The 14,240-nt window shown below is 51.0% G+C and overlaps 3 protein-coding genes across 3 annotated transcripts; 2 read left to right on the top strand and 1 right to left on the bottom strand.

Moving 5' to 3' along the window:
- Nucleotides 1-414: 414 nt before the first annotated feature.
- PV06_04042 (uncharacterized protein) lies at nucleotides 415-2,280 on the top strand. Its single transcript, XM_016404881.1, has 2 exons — nucleotides 415-527; nucleotides 577-2,280. The coding sequence occupies exons 1-2, from the start codon at nucleotides 501-503 to the stop codon at nucleotides 2,116-2,118; spliced, it is 1,569 nt and encodes a 522-aa protein (XP_016265886.1). The 5' UTR covers nucleotides 415-500; the 3' UTR covers nucleotides 2,119-2,280.
- A 2,827-nt stretch (nucleotides 2,281-5,107) lies between these two features.
- Nucleotides 5,108-6,230, bottom strand: PV06_04041 (uncharacterized protein; the record flags this gene model as incomplete). The annotated part of the gene is made up of 2 exons (XM_016404880.1): nucleotides 5,727-6,230; nucleotides 5,108-5,658 (listed from the first exon to the last, which is right to left on the bottom strand). Exons 1-2 carry the CDS (start codon nucleotides 6,190-6,192, stop codon nucleotides 5,108-5,110), a joined length of 1,017 nt encoding a protein of 338 aa, XP_016265885.1. The 5' UTR covers nucleotides 6,193-6,230.
- Nucleotides 6,231-12,008: 5,778 nt separating this feature from the next.
- Nucleotides 12,009-14,240, top strand: PV06_04040 (uncharacterized protein). Its single transcript, XM_016404879.1, has one exon. It carries the CDS (start codon nucleotides 12,687-12,689, stop codon nucleotides 14,199-14,201), a length of 1,515 nt encoding a protein of 504 aa, XP_016265884.1. The 5' UTR covers nucleotides 12,009-12,686; the 3' UTR covers nucleotides 14,202-14,240.

Below are 14,240 nucleotides of genomic sequence, written 5' to 3'. Positions count from 1 at the left end.
CCTACAATCCTCAGAGAAATCCTCATCGCATTCCGGCAAGTACTGTATTTAGGTAAAGTCCCCGTCGGGAGATCGCCGCCTAGAGTTGGTCTCTAAATTATGCCGCTAAGTGCTCTTTTCCGGCAAGCAAGCGCAAAATAAGAAAGACTTCAATCACAGCTAGCTTAAAGCGTATCTTTAGGCTCCTTAGGTAAGCTCTCAACCCCAATTCAACCCCCCTCATGGCGCCCAGAAGCCCCTCGGTTAATTCTAAGCAACAAAGATCCCAGCTGCGAAACCCGTAATCCATAATTTTCACTTTGGCGCAGTGTTGATGACCCCTTCATTATTCGATTTCCACAATGAATTCCATGGCTCATGTCAAGGATGCCTAAACCCATTTTCAAGCTGCTTGCAGCTTCCACTCTCCCACAGAATAGACCACCTGCAGTGGCACCATTCTCTCTACCAGGCCCCTAATTAATCATGAAAACGTCAAAGTCGTTACTCAGCTCGGTGCCATGGACAAGCCAACTTCAGAGACAGAGGTACGTTTATTTTTGCGCCATGCAGCAACTCAGGGTTAACACTCCGTAGAAACTCCATGCAGCCTACTGCCCTCCCCTGGACGACGCAGTCTTCTATGCAATCGCCTCAGACTACGAACTTCCCCAAGACCGAGATGCCCTGATTCAGGTTCTAGAAACATTAAAGGGCAGTGCGCTTGAACAACAAACCGCCGATTTTGATCCTTCTGGCACAGGAGGTCCGGCATATGCTATTAGAGATGGTACTGGAACTTCGACTTCCAACCGGGAAGATACGTTCTCAAATGAGGTCACGAGCATAACAACCGGTCTGTCTGATCTACGATGCGGAACAACCGACAATATCGACCGTCAGCTTGATGGCTCCACTCTCGAGCAAAAGACAACATGGCTGCTCAAAATTTTCCCTGACATACCCGAGCGCGAACTCGTCAGTATCCTACAAAGTCACGATGGTGCCCTGGACAAGGCTACGGATGAACTGCTCAATTTGTCATTTCTGAAACAAGGTCCCGAGGACTCTAATGAGGATAGACCCGTCTTCAAGAGTGTTGACGCATTCGCCGAGGGGATGCAACCGAGTCGTAAGGGCAGGAAAAAGAAGAAGGCCAAAACCAACGATTCATCACGTGCAAGTTCAGTATCGGTTTCAAAGTATGAAGCAGAATATTCACCAGTGAATGTATGGTCTACCATGTCTGAGGATGTAGATTTTATCTGCTCCAGGACTAGCCTTCACCCGCAGACGGTGAGATCGGTCTACCATGAGAGTGGCGCTCGTCTCTCAGCCACGATAACCGCGTTAGCAACGAGGGAGGGTGCTTCGTACGATCAGTTGGACGAAGTAGATCCACTTCTTGAGCTCCAGATGGCGGAATTTCAGAGCGAGTTTCAGCAGGTTCCAAAGGCATTGTTGTACGGAATGCTGATTCTTGCGCGAAAGATACCCTCTGCGGCGCACGAGCTCCTAGAAGTCATGGCAACTTCTAGAGCAGATGATGATATCACTCAGATACGTCGCGTCGCACCACAATACGCACCGCTCGACCTGAAAGAGAACACGCCTTTTGAACAGACGAGCTCAACAAAAGGCAGTACCTGGTTAGGGCCGAGTCGACCATCCGCAGCCGTTCAAAACGCCGCAGCGACACAGAGCTTTGGTCAAGCCACGTCGGCTTGGAAGAAGAGCAAATCTAACCGACTGTACGGTGGAGCGGCAGCTTACTATGCAGAAGTTGGACGTGAACGAGCCAATGCAGCGAGAGCCCTTCAAGCTGAAGAGGCAGATGCTCTGGTGTTTCAACAGTCGTCTTCAAACGTGCTTGATCTCCATGGAGTAAGTGTCCAAGACGCCGTCCGTCTCGCTGGTAGTAAGACACAAGACTGGTGGGATGGTCTTGGAGATAGCAAGTACGTATCTGGGGCGAATCCGGCGAGGGCTGGCTTTAGGATAGTGACGGGGGTTGGCAGTCATAGCAAGAACCACGCTCCTCGAATAGGACCTGCAGTGAGCAAGATGTTGATCAGGGAAGGTTGGAAGATTGAAATAGGTCATGGTGAATTGATCGTGACCGGAAAGAGTCGTAAATGAATTGACGAATAGACTTGGAATGATATTTATGCGGATCATAATTGGCCCAAAAAAGGGATCATGATTCAATACTCCCAAGCTCTACACAAGATACATTGTCTGTATGGAGTATGTTTATGACATTGAGGATGTCTTTGTGTTTGGTAGGTGTTTGAGGTAGAAGGACTAATTTATCAAAGTCACCGACTCACACACAGGCATTTCGTCCTAGAACGTCTTGAACGTCTGGGCTTGACATCGCTGAATGATGTCGGATTTTTTTTGCAAGAATGATATACTAATACCCTATCATATCAATTGAAGCTTCTTAACCTGTAGGCATCCTCCTCCGTAGGATTGATTGTCTCACTTATTTTTTGCGACACTCAACTCGCCACCGGCGGCACCTTGAGGTACAACAACGGAGCGTACTGCTGGGTACCCAGCGTGTCTCGTTCCCCGATACTCCCTTGCTCCCAAGGTCGTTTGATGGTCGTCTTCCAAGCCATGGCCGGGTCAAAGTACATGTTTGTCAGAATGTCACTCTGGCCGACTCTGTACAATTGACAAATGACCTCGTTGGTGAGGACGTTGGCAGATTTGACTCTCTGATACGCCTCCCAACTGTCGAACATGATGTCCAGGGTCAACTCGAACGGTCCTGCGTTTTTTGATCTCACGATTTTCGCAATGTCCATCATCCGAACTTCACCGGAAGGAACTGATTTGGGGATGATGGGCTCCGGGCGGCCGTTGACAAACTCTTGCAACTCTTCTGGGGTGTAGTGTGCTGGTTCGACAGGCGCCGTGGTCTTGTCGGAGCATGGTATTTCAAGATGCGTCACTGGAAACAAGTAGACCTCCTCACCCCTCGATAGATCCATGAGATGATAAATGTTCCATCTAAACACTCCACCGGCGTCCTGCTCGTGGGGGGACAACGGCGAGGCAAAGTTCCCAGCCGTCGCCATTTGACCCTTGTAGGGCATGTGCAGGATCGACGCCCTCACGTTGTTCGCGATGGCGTGTGACTTTTCCTGTGTCGGAGCGACGACTTCACCCAAAATCCCAATTTCGTGGGCGGCGTCCTGGTAGTTGGGTTCCAGAGGCCCCATGACCGCATTCTTACCGTACACCTGGAACTTGAGCTGGCACCCAGGGTCTCGATCGAGTTCGGGAAACAACTTTTGGGTGTATTTACGGGCAGCCTCGAGAAACTCGTCGATCTGGGAGATGAGGATGGGGTCGCGGATCCCACCGATGAAGATGGTCCGATGACCCAATTTCTCGACCCCTTCCAACTTGACCTGGTACGTCCGGCTAGGTTCGAACTGGGCACCGGAAACCCTCACGGTCCGGCCATCTTCCAAAGCCTCGTAACGTGCTCCGTCCAGATTCAGAATCCCACCCGGGCCGGGAAGACGGTCGGGTCGCGTCTTTTCGTACAGCGTGTGCGCCGCGACCGAGACCGGCGTGCAACGCTCAAAAGGTGACACCGGGGTCAGGTCGAACGACGACTTCCTGACCGTCCCTACCATGACGCGACCTTTGGGGACGGCGCAAAACGCTCCGCATTCCATGATCTTGCCCAAATACCACGCCACACCCGGGTCGGCGCCCCGATGAAGACAAAACGCCGCAAAGGGGGCCGGGTCATAGGATCGACCTGATAAGATAATGTCCGGATCATTTTGTAGTGCTGATAGAAATCTGGAGTACGAGTTAGAGGAATAATTCGTACTATTTATCGATCGTAGCAAACGAAGGGGATGGAGGGAGGGGGGGTGGACGCAAAAAAAGGGGGTTGAAACATACGGTGCAACTCCCATCTGACCAACAATCTCAACCGCATTGTCGACATCCTCGGTCCTCAGGTCAGGGACGGGACCACAAGGGTGTATTTGATCATTTTTGATTTTGTTCTTTACGGCTTCACGATCGAGGTTTGTATTGATGGTGGCCACTTTGAAGCTGAAATTTTCTGTCGTTGCAACCTCTCGAATAAAGTCCAACATCTCGGCGACGTGTTTGTTGCTACCATCACCCCCGGCGGAACTGATCAATACTTTGATCTTGCGATGGTAACAAGCCTGTAGCATTGGTCGCAAGTCACGGACATAACTCTCACGGCCGCAAGTCATCTTGTTCAGACCCAACTTGTAAGGTCCCCCGTCGGTGCTGCCGGCGTCGACGATGATGGCCGACGGTCGAAACTTGTCGACCCCCAACCAGAAATGGTCGCTCCGGTAGCCATATCCTAGAATGGCACAGGGAGTCAAGATGGTGAAGTCGGGTTGTTGGTCGACGCTACCCATTGCGGTGGTGAAGACGTGAAAGATCCTTGTGGTTGTTGTGATAGTGGTGGTGGTGATGTGTTGCTGAATCCTTTTCGCACCGCAGAAACCCGACTATATCTTCACTTACCTTGAATAAGTACTTATGTAGGGTTCCTCTTATACTGCATATTTCGGAGAAGGGACAGCATTGTTCTGGAACTGTGGCACAGGCACTGTAAGTATCTGGTGGTTGGATGACAATCAATCTGCAACTCCATGTCACAGGTTCGCGAGCCATTTGCAAACACCCAGACTCCTCTTTTCTCGGGTTGATGGCGAAGACGCGAGTATGCAACGTATCGTTACCGTATGTGCAAGCGAGGAACGCGGTCGGCGTCGTTTATGGCACCGAAATTGTGGTTGGAGATTCTCAAAAGGCTGGTTCGTGAACTTCGGCATCACAGCGAACATTTCGCAAGCCCCTAAACGCCCTAGTTTGATATTGGTACGCTGTATACAGAGTACCCGCACTCGGATGATCAGTTACGGCATCACCGAAGCTATCTATCGTCATTCTGAGGAACGCTGTTCTCATTGTCATATCGTGAGCATGCCACGGATTCTCATACAAGATACAAAACTCGTGCTCTATGAAAATAATCTATAGAACAAGGCTCTAAAAGATGAGGTGTAAGAGTAAAAAGTCAGAAAGTATGAAAACGCCGTACCCCTGTTCAAAAGATGGCCAGTGCATTGCTGGGGCTGGCCACACCTCCGTTGAGATTCAGCGGCGAGCTTGTGATCAGAAACGTCCACTTCCCAAGGGCACGACAAGTCCCAGACAACTTTTCCAGGTCCCAGACTTCACCGATGGGCATTCCCCATCCGCTGAGCAGCACTTCATGACAAGAAACGCCCCAGGGTTTGGTCGGCGGCCAGCTCTCGTAGGCGTTTGTGTCGCTAGCCACGGCGGCAAATTGGGAATCCCAGTGCCACCTGAACATTTCTTCGCTTGCCTCGACACCCACAAAACTTCTCACCTCCCTCGTTGCGAGTTGTAACTTGGCCTCGCCGCTCAATCTGCGATATTCTTCTGTCCAGCCGGTCCTGATCAGTAGTACATCTCCAGGACAGAACGAGACATTCTGTGACCGGGCCACGTCGAGTAGCTCCTGGAGCGGTATGGCGTGGGTCTCAAAGGGCGAATATTTGATTCCTTTCTGCTTTGCATATTCTCTCCAGTCGAGCAAAACTCCTCGCCCAACGATGCCCCGACGAGCGAGGTCTGTGAATTCAGTTAGGTTGGGTCTGCTTTGGTCTGGAAGTAGCACATGCACCGCCGGACTCACTCACTCTGTATCCCAATTTTGGGGTTACTCTCCGGTCCAGATATGTCATCTTGGGTGACCCCGTTATAAAATCTCCGTTGTTGCTCGATCTGGTAGGGGTAATGCCTCAATCCATCCCAGTGGCTTGAGCTCTGAGTGTTGAGATGAATCTCATCGTCGTTGGCGTATCCCTTGGCATTGATTCGGTGCGAGCATGGAGTTCTCCGCGGATTCATGGGAAGAACTGGCTCTTCCAAGGGCAGACTCAGAGGTACGACGACGCCCCTGCACGCTTCTTGCGTAGCCCGCGCGATTGCCTCTGGCGTAATCAGATTCAGTGTGCCGATTTCATCTTCATCCCCCCATAAGCCCCATGCTGAACCCTTTGGGTCGCCCTCTCTCAGCGGAAGGTCATCAAAGCTTGGCCGTAGACGTTTTCCAGGTTGCTCAAATGGAGGTGTCAAAGTACGCTCTTTGATTGAGGAATTCATCGTGAGGTCTGTGTAGAGATTTCCCACGAGGCTGTCCACGGCATGGGAGATAAATCCTAAGCCATATTCTCATCAGACGAGAGGAGTGTGACTGGTCATTGGCAAGGTGGAGTTGGTTGTTTCTGTTGTTCGGTATGACCCCGAGATCAGCACCAGCCATGGGTCGAGCTAAGGCAAACGACCCTTGCCCGTCCCTTGTCCCTGCATTATTCCCGGAGGGAACTTGGACAAGTCTTGTCTGCCATCTGGGGACTCCGTAAGAGGTTTGCCGGGGATGCGCTTGGATGGATTCCTGAGTCTCGCGGTCTGTGAACAGTCTCTTCCCCAAATCTCGCGCTAAGCCCAACGTGGAGTTGGGAAATAGTTTTGCACGAACCGCTGATTTGGTTGACCTGATGCGTTGCACACAGAGAAGCCCGACAGCTGTCGCTAGTCAATTGATTGCTGGCGCTACTGAAACGTGGCCATTGACGAGCCTTGCGATACGCTCCCTCGCCGTATTCGGAATTGGCTTCCGGCTGTTCACCATCATATCAGTCGCCAGAAACCCCGAATCGCCCAAACCATGCCACCTCATGCTAAGAAATATGGTCAGTCATGCTTGCTTTGTCGCAGGAGAAAGGTCCGTTGCGACGGTGGCAAGCCGAGTTGTGCCAAGTGCGTACGCGCCGGTGAGCAGTGCACCTATGGCATCCAGGACTCGGCTGTGACTCGATTGAGGAATGCTCTGAGTAGATCAGAACAGCGGTTGAGACAGCTGGAGCAAGATTTGGGGTGCTTGCTGTCGTTAGAGCCCATTCCATGTCGGGAAGGCCTTCGTCTCCTTCTGGCTCAAACATCGGTTCAAGAAGGAGACAGGGAAAGGGACAGCGCTCTTGAGCATGCTGTCGCACCAACCGATGCTCCAGGCTTAGACGAGCTGTCGTCGTCCGGGGAGCGGCACCCCCAAACCACTCTGAACGTCGATGACGAATTGGCAGATGAAGAAGAGGTGGAGGAGGTAGGTCGTACTCGGTCATGCAATGATGTTCATACTGATCTTGCTCTAGAGATATAACTCGACTTCGAGGTTTCATGTCGAAGACCACGACTCTAACGCCGAATATGATATTCCTGCAAGTCACGATGATGCCGCACAGGTGGATTATCATCGGCGCTGGCTGGCATCGAATGCCCGCTTTAACAACCATTTCGAACAAATTGCTTACGACAACATCAAGGACGAAGAATTGATTGATGCAGAGACCGCAAGGATCCTGCTTAAGATTTACTGGACATGGCAAGCACCACTACATAATTGTGTTTATCGGCGAAGTGAGTTTAGCAGTCGTGTTTGTGAAACACAATAACTGACCATCCAGGCTTCTTCCGAGATATGGTACTGAAGGGTCCTTATTTTTCTCGCTTCTTACTCTATGTCATTTACGCCCACGCGTCTCGCCATATCCCTTCTACTGACTCGCGGCACCTGCTGTTGATGCAGGGCGAGCCACTTCTTGACAAAGCAAGGCTACTTCTTGTGGACGAGTTCAAGCAAGACAGACCAGCGATCCCAACTATTCAAGGTCTCCTCATCCTAGGTGGCCGCCAATGTGCGGTGGGCAAGAGCAGCGAGGGGTGGCTATATACGGGCATGGCGATGCGAATGATCAAAGACCTTGGCCTTCATCTGCCTCGCCGTCTGCGTATGTCCAACACCGAACCTGACGACTTTGAGACCCAGAAACGGCTATACCTGTCCGCTTTTGTGTGGGACAAATCCATCAGCTTATGCCTAGGACGGGCTCCATCTTTACCCACTATGCTATATCCATCTCATTGTTTGCTGGATCACTCTGACGATGAAGAAGTTTGGAAACCATTTTATCTGCATGAACAGGGAATGACATACAACCCCGTCCCGGGCTACAATACTACGACCTTTTCTCATTTCGTCGAGTTGGCAACACTAGTTAACGAGGCTTTCAGAGACATTTTTGGTGCTCGGGCTCGGGATGTTGATCTCTCCCGACTGAGGCGTTTCGAAGAGAAGCTACGCAAATTTTACCGAGACCTGCCACGCGAACTTCAACTTGACGAAGACATGCTCAATTCAGCGTGTACACCACCTCATATCTGTTGCTTGAACATACTGTACCATACCATGCATATACTGATCTACCGACCATACTTTCTGAAGGAAAACACACAGTCAGACAAAGATCGCGCCATTTTTGAGCACGCCTCGGCCGTGTGTAGTAGAGAAGCCATAGCAGTCAACACTATTTTCCAGGCGTACGGCCGATGGTTCGGCAACAAGAATCAGACGTACTTGCTTTCGTACTGTGTCTATACTGCGGCAACCGTTGAGGTTAAACAAGCGATTCATCCGGATCCGACAATCTCACAAATGGCTCTTGAGTGCCTCGCAACGACGCTAGCAATGCTCGAAGAGGAGGTGAAGCAAACTCCGGGGATCCGAAGAAGTATTGACATCATCAAGATGCGTCTTTCAAAACAGACGTTATCACCTCGGACGCCATTGACTGCCTCTGCTACTCGGGCCGGATCTCATTCAATCTCTTTTGGGCATATCGGTGTAAGTCCCGATCATTCCAATTTGCTTAGCTCTGCGCAAATCCAGCAGCCCGTGTCTCATTGGACGCAACCACATGAGAATGCTTTCGCGCGTCAATCGAATCCGAATGCGCCTGGAGCGTGGGAGTCAGATATGTTGAGTGGTGTCGTGCCGCAGTGGCCCTTTGATGGGGAGGCTTTTGATCTATGGAACATCCAAACCCCGGACGTGGGCGGCGGATTTGTTCCAGAGAGCCTCAGTTGGTACACTGAACTAAGATAGTTCTTCAGTTCCGTCACCATCATACAATGACTTGGGGGATTCGTCTCGGTCAAATGAGGGCCCTTCAGGTCTTGGGATTCTCGCATACCCAACAAGGTCCAAGGATACTGGCGATATGTATTACGCACACTAACTTCTGCATTACGCACGAAGCTATACATGCTTGAGCCCCCCCAATTGCCCTTCGCTATAGGCGATTGATTTGCAAAAGGCACACGACTGAGCAACTATGAATTTGGTCGTTATTACTATCCTTATTGGCGACTCGGTGCTCGTCATTCTCAAGATTCTTGAGAATGTCTCTGGGCTCATTTGGATTCTGTCGGTCATCATTTTAACTCATGGTGATACTAAGAAATGACACGACAGGTTCGAGGGGTACTTCAGTGATATATACATACCTGGTAGGGAGCCTTGTGCGTGATACCTATCACCAGGATACTGCATGAATTTCCCCCAAACCTCCTGACTATCCTTTTAGCGCAATTTCAATTCACCAGCCCTGGGTCGTCAAATTTCGGCATCGGGGTATACTTTACAGTACTACACCCTCGCTATCATGCCGAAGACCCACCCTTAGCCTGGGGTAGTATTTCCCGGGGATTCGATACCGAGGGCGGGGAGAATTCATTTCAACCAACTGACAACAGGTGATGGATCAGAACTACGACGTGTGGGTGTAAATCGCGAAGGGTGAACTATATATAAGATGGTGCATAACTTCTCGGCTCACCACAGAAGCTCGAGAAGCACACAACATCAAGTGTCGCTCATCAGTTTGCCCACCGCCGCCCGCAATGGAGGACACAACAACAAAAATCGAACCGACCAATGTCGAGGTCGCTCCCCCTAGACTGGAGTACACTGAAGAGGAAGCAAAGGCGGTCATACGCAAATTGGACTGGCACATCCTACCGCTTTGTTTCATTCTTTATACCTTTTCAGTTCTCGATCGAGGAAACCTTGGAAATGCGAAACTGGCCGGCTTGTACAAAGACCTTGACCTTACGAGTGACGAGTATGATTGGCTTGGAACCATGTGAGTATATATCTAATCAACCAACCTACCTGACTCAGCCTCCCTCCAGCCGACTATTACAGACGTGACTGACAGCCCGACTCTCGTCTACAGGTTTTATATCGCGTATATCGTCTTCCAGTTCTCCAGTGTCGGCTGGAAACTATTCAAGCCTCATCAATGGGTCTCCTTCGTGGTGTTGGCATGGGGCACCATCAGTACCTTGCAGGCCGTCTGTACCAGCTGGAGTGGCCTGATGGCGTGTCGATTTTTCCTAGGCCTCACCGAGACCATGTTCGGACCAGGGATTCCATTGTACTTCAGCTTCTTCTGGCCTCGTCGCCTCATGGGTCTCCGGTTTGGTATTTTCTTGTCCGGGGCGGCACTGGCCAACGCGTACAGCGGAGCGCTTGCGTATGCCATATCCCATATTCATTCGTTCGTGGCGCCGTGGAAGATTCTATTCATCATCGAGGGCGCCCCGACGGCGCTGCTGGCCGTCGTTTGTTGGTTCTTCCTACCTGATTCCCCCCGGGAAGCGAGGTTCTTGACTCCGCGAGAACGGGAGATTGCCGTTCATCTGGCCAACGACTCACAGGCCCAGCCTCAAGAACCGGGAAAGAGAGGGATACATTGGCAGAGTCTGATGGCGGCCTTTGCAGACTATCGAAGTCAGTAAATTTTTTTCCTTTCTTTTTGTTACTCCCCAATCCATGCCGCAAACTTCCTGACCAGAAACACTGACACTCCAAAAGACTGGATGTTTGCATTGTCCAACTTTAGCACAAACGTCTCTTTCGCGTCGCTACCATTATTCTTGCCCACCATCATCTCCGACTTTGGCAGCTTTGACCAATTGACGTCCAACGGCTTGTCGGCACCGCCTTACCTGCTCTCCTTCTTTCTGATCGTGGGCGTCGCCTTCTTCTCGGACAGACTAAAGATCCGCGGACCCTTCGCCGCGCTTTTCACAACCATCGCCGCCATTGGATACCTGGTCCTCGCGCTGACCACTTCAATCGCGGCCCGATACGTCAGTTGTTTCCTGATCGTCACTAGTTTTGTCACGGTCTCGACCGTGCTCGTGTGGAATGCCAACACCAATGAAAACGAGTCCAAGCGAGCTGGAGGAGTCTGGATCATTCAGTGCGTAGGGCAATGCGGCACAATCTTGGGTACCCACTCATTTCCTGGCCCGGAAAAGCCATACTACCGCCGCGGCATGTGGACTGGTTTTGCCTTCTCGTTGTTTTCGGCAGCCCTGTGTACATCGTTGAGCATTCTGCTTCACAGAGAGAACAAGCGACGGGATCGTCTCTATGGCAAGGTGGAGCATGTCGACGGCGAAGGTGAAGGCGAGGATCTTGCCGCGTCGAGTCTTCCACCAGAGGCACGGTTTAGATATATCATTTAGACATTGTGTCTTATCGAACATTCGCATCCATCCGACTTTCCAGATGGAGGTCTGATGCTGGAGGCTATGCTTAGATCAGGCCGAATGAAAGATGTTGTTTTTCACAGCATAAATCTGACCATAAATATGACCAGGGTGACACGTCGCATGGTTCGTTTCGGAATGAAATTGCCTGGTCAAACCGAAAACATCATTCTGAATGCCGCCGGATCAGATACATGGCCAACCACAGGCTACTAGGTTGGAACAAATGATTGAGTCATGCATGATCTACCGAAAAAAGATGAGTATTGGCCTGCTGTACAGTATGTAAAGGAGAAAGAGAGAGCGAACATCAGGCTGAGGATGGAGGCTGCGAGGCTGAGGACGAGGCTGAACAGAATGCTAGATAAGATAACGAATCAGGTCACCTGATTTCTTAGGTAAAAGCAGCGCGAGGCCACTCTTCTCTCTTCTAAAACAGCGTGCTGAGTGGAATTATTTGATACTTAAGAAGAGAATCGCATATATTATTGAGAGGCATGTGAGTGGTTAAAAGTGTCAGGGAGATGAGGCTCTTATTTTGTTACAGTAACACCTTCACCTACAATAATACAGTACAGTGACCCAGGTATCCAAGGCATTGGATGTGTCGGCTCGCGCTGTGCCGTATTTCAAGGTTAAGTAATGGAATTTCCTACTGCCCAGTGCATGATGGATCTCATTAGGTAAAGAATGGCCATTTTTTTCCCCTTCCAACTCCATCCATTCTCCGTAACCAACAGCAAGTGCCACTTCCCACGTCTTTGTCGTCACTTCGATCAAATGAAGAAAATTCTCCAAATCACCTTGTATTTTCCGAGGGAGGATCCGAGCACCTGATTGACCATCTACTACTGTGCGCGTAACAAAAAATCCCTTCAAAGGAAAAATCCGTCCGAACAAATCCGACCATCTCCAGGCACAAATTGGTCATCTCTCAGTGGCCACACAACTATGATTTATTAAGTGGTGACCGCCCGGACCGCCCCCTACCGTGTCCATTCACCATTGCACTCTTATGGGGTGCCAAAAAAAGAAGCAGTCTACCACGAGAACAAGCAAATTTAAGAAAAGAAAGACTTGAGTCTGATCAGACAGAGATGCAAACAATCCTTTTGCTATCATGAGTTCTGATTAACTTATTCCTTACATTCCTTGGTCTCTCTCCTCGCAAGTGACCGAGGACGACAAAACAGCTGTCAATGGCAGCTCCTCCCCCTCCCCCTCTCAATGACCACCACCTCAGACGTCCGGATGACGACATCAAAGAACCAGAACTCATCGACTGGTACGGCGACAATGACCCAGAAAACCCATATCGATGGTCGTTGACCAGAAAATGGATCATCACCGTCGTCGGTTGTATGGCCACCTTCACCACCATCCTCAACGGGACCATGATCACCGTGGCTCACGCCGCCATCAACGAAGAATTCAACGTCAGCGACGAGACTTTTCCAAATTCATACTGGCCCATTACCAGCTGGGCGCTGGGTGGTGCGTTATCCGGACTGGTCGTTCTTCCACTCATGGAGGACTTTGGCGTGCGGCCGGCGTTCCTCATCACCTACATCGTCTTCATCTGCTTCATCATCCCCCAAGCTGTGGCACAAAACTTTGCCACCTTGATCGTCTCACGATTCTTCTCCGGTGGCTGCGTGGCCGTCTTGGGCAACACGGCATGCGCGTTGATCGGCAACATCTGGGAGGGCGACCGGGCCCGGACCATCCCTTTAAGCATGTTCGTCACTCTTTACCTGGCAGGAAGCAGCATGGGACCGGTCATTTCGGCAGTCATCTTCCAAACCCTCGGGTGGCGTTGGATATCGTACATGCAGCTGATCTGGTACTCGGCTTTGTTCCCCATGTACTTCTTCTTCTTCAAGGAAAGTCGGGGCAACATCATTCTGCAGAAGAGGGTGCAAAAGCTACGCAAAGCCGGCAAATTGGTCCGAAGCCCTCATGACGACGTGAGCAATGATTCGATATTTAGGAAGCTGGCCCGGAGCACGAAACGACCACTGTGGATGCTCTTCACCGAACCCGTCTTGTTTGTTTTTACTTTGTGGTCAGCGTTCATGGTCGGCACGGTGTATCTCTTTACGCAATCCGTTGAGCAGGTCTTTGGAGGCTTGTACGATTGGACCCCGTCTCAGGCCGGCTACGTGCAGGCCGCGATTGTGGTTGGCGAATGCATCGGCTGGACTGGGGCTTTGATCTCGGCAAAACTGTACTTTGCTTCTGTTTCACGAAACACCGAAGTCCCCGGCACACCTATACCCGAGGCGAGACTGTACGTCAGTGTTTTTGGAAGTTTCGTCGGGGTCGTCGGTGGGATGATGGTGTATGCCTGGACCAGTTACTCATTCCTGCCCTGGATCGCTCCGGCCGTCGGGCTGGCTATGGTCGGGTACGGGATAGACGTCGTTGTTATAGCGATCGCAGACTACGTCGTGGATGCCTATGCCAGATATGCCGCGAGCGCCGTGGCCGCCATCGTATTTGGTGAGAACCTCTTCTCCGCCTTTCTGCCACTGGCAGCTCAGTCCATGTACGCCAACCTGGGATTTCGATGGGCCAGCAGCCTGTTGGGCTTCCTTGCCTTGGCACTATCGTTTGCACCGGTGTGTGTCTTGATATGGGGCAGAAAGCTTCGAGAAAGAAGTCCATTCATGAAGGAAGCGATTGTCGAGAAAAGGCTCCACGCCCCCCTTTGACATTGATGATGAAAATGAACAACGATACAGATGATCCAT

Source organism: Exophiala oligosperma (assembly GCF_000835515.1).
Source record: "Exophiala oligosperma strain CBS 72588 unplaced genomic scaffold supercont1.3, whole genome shotgun sequence".
Lineage (NCBI taxonomy): Eukaryota > Fungi > Ascomycota > Eurotiomycetes > Chaetothyriales > Herpotrichiellaceae > Exophiala > Exophiala oligosperma.
This window is presented reverse-complemented; position numbering and strand designations above follow the sequence as displayed.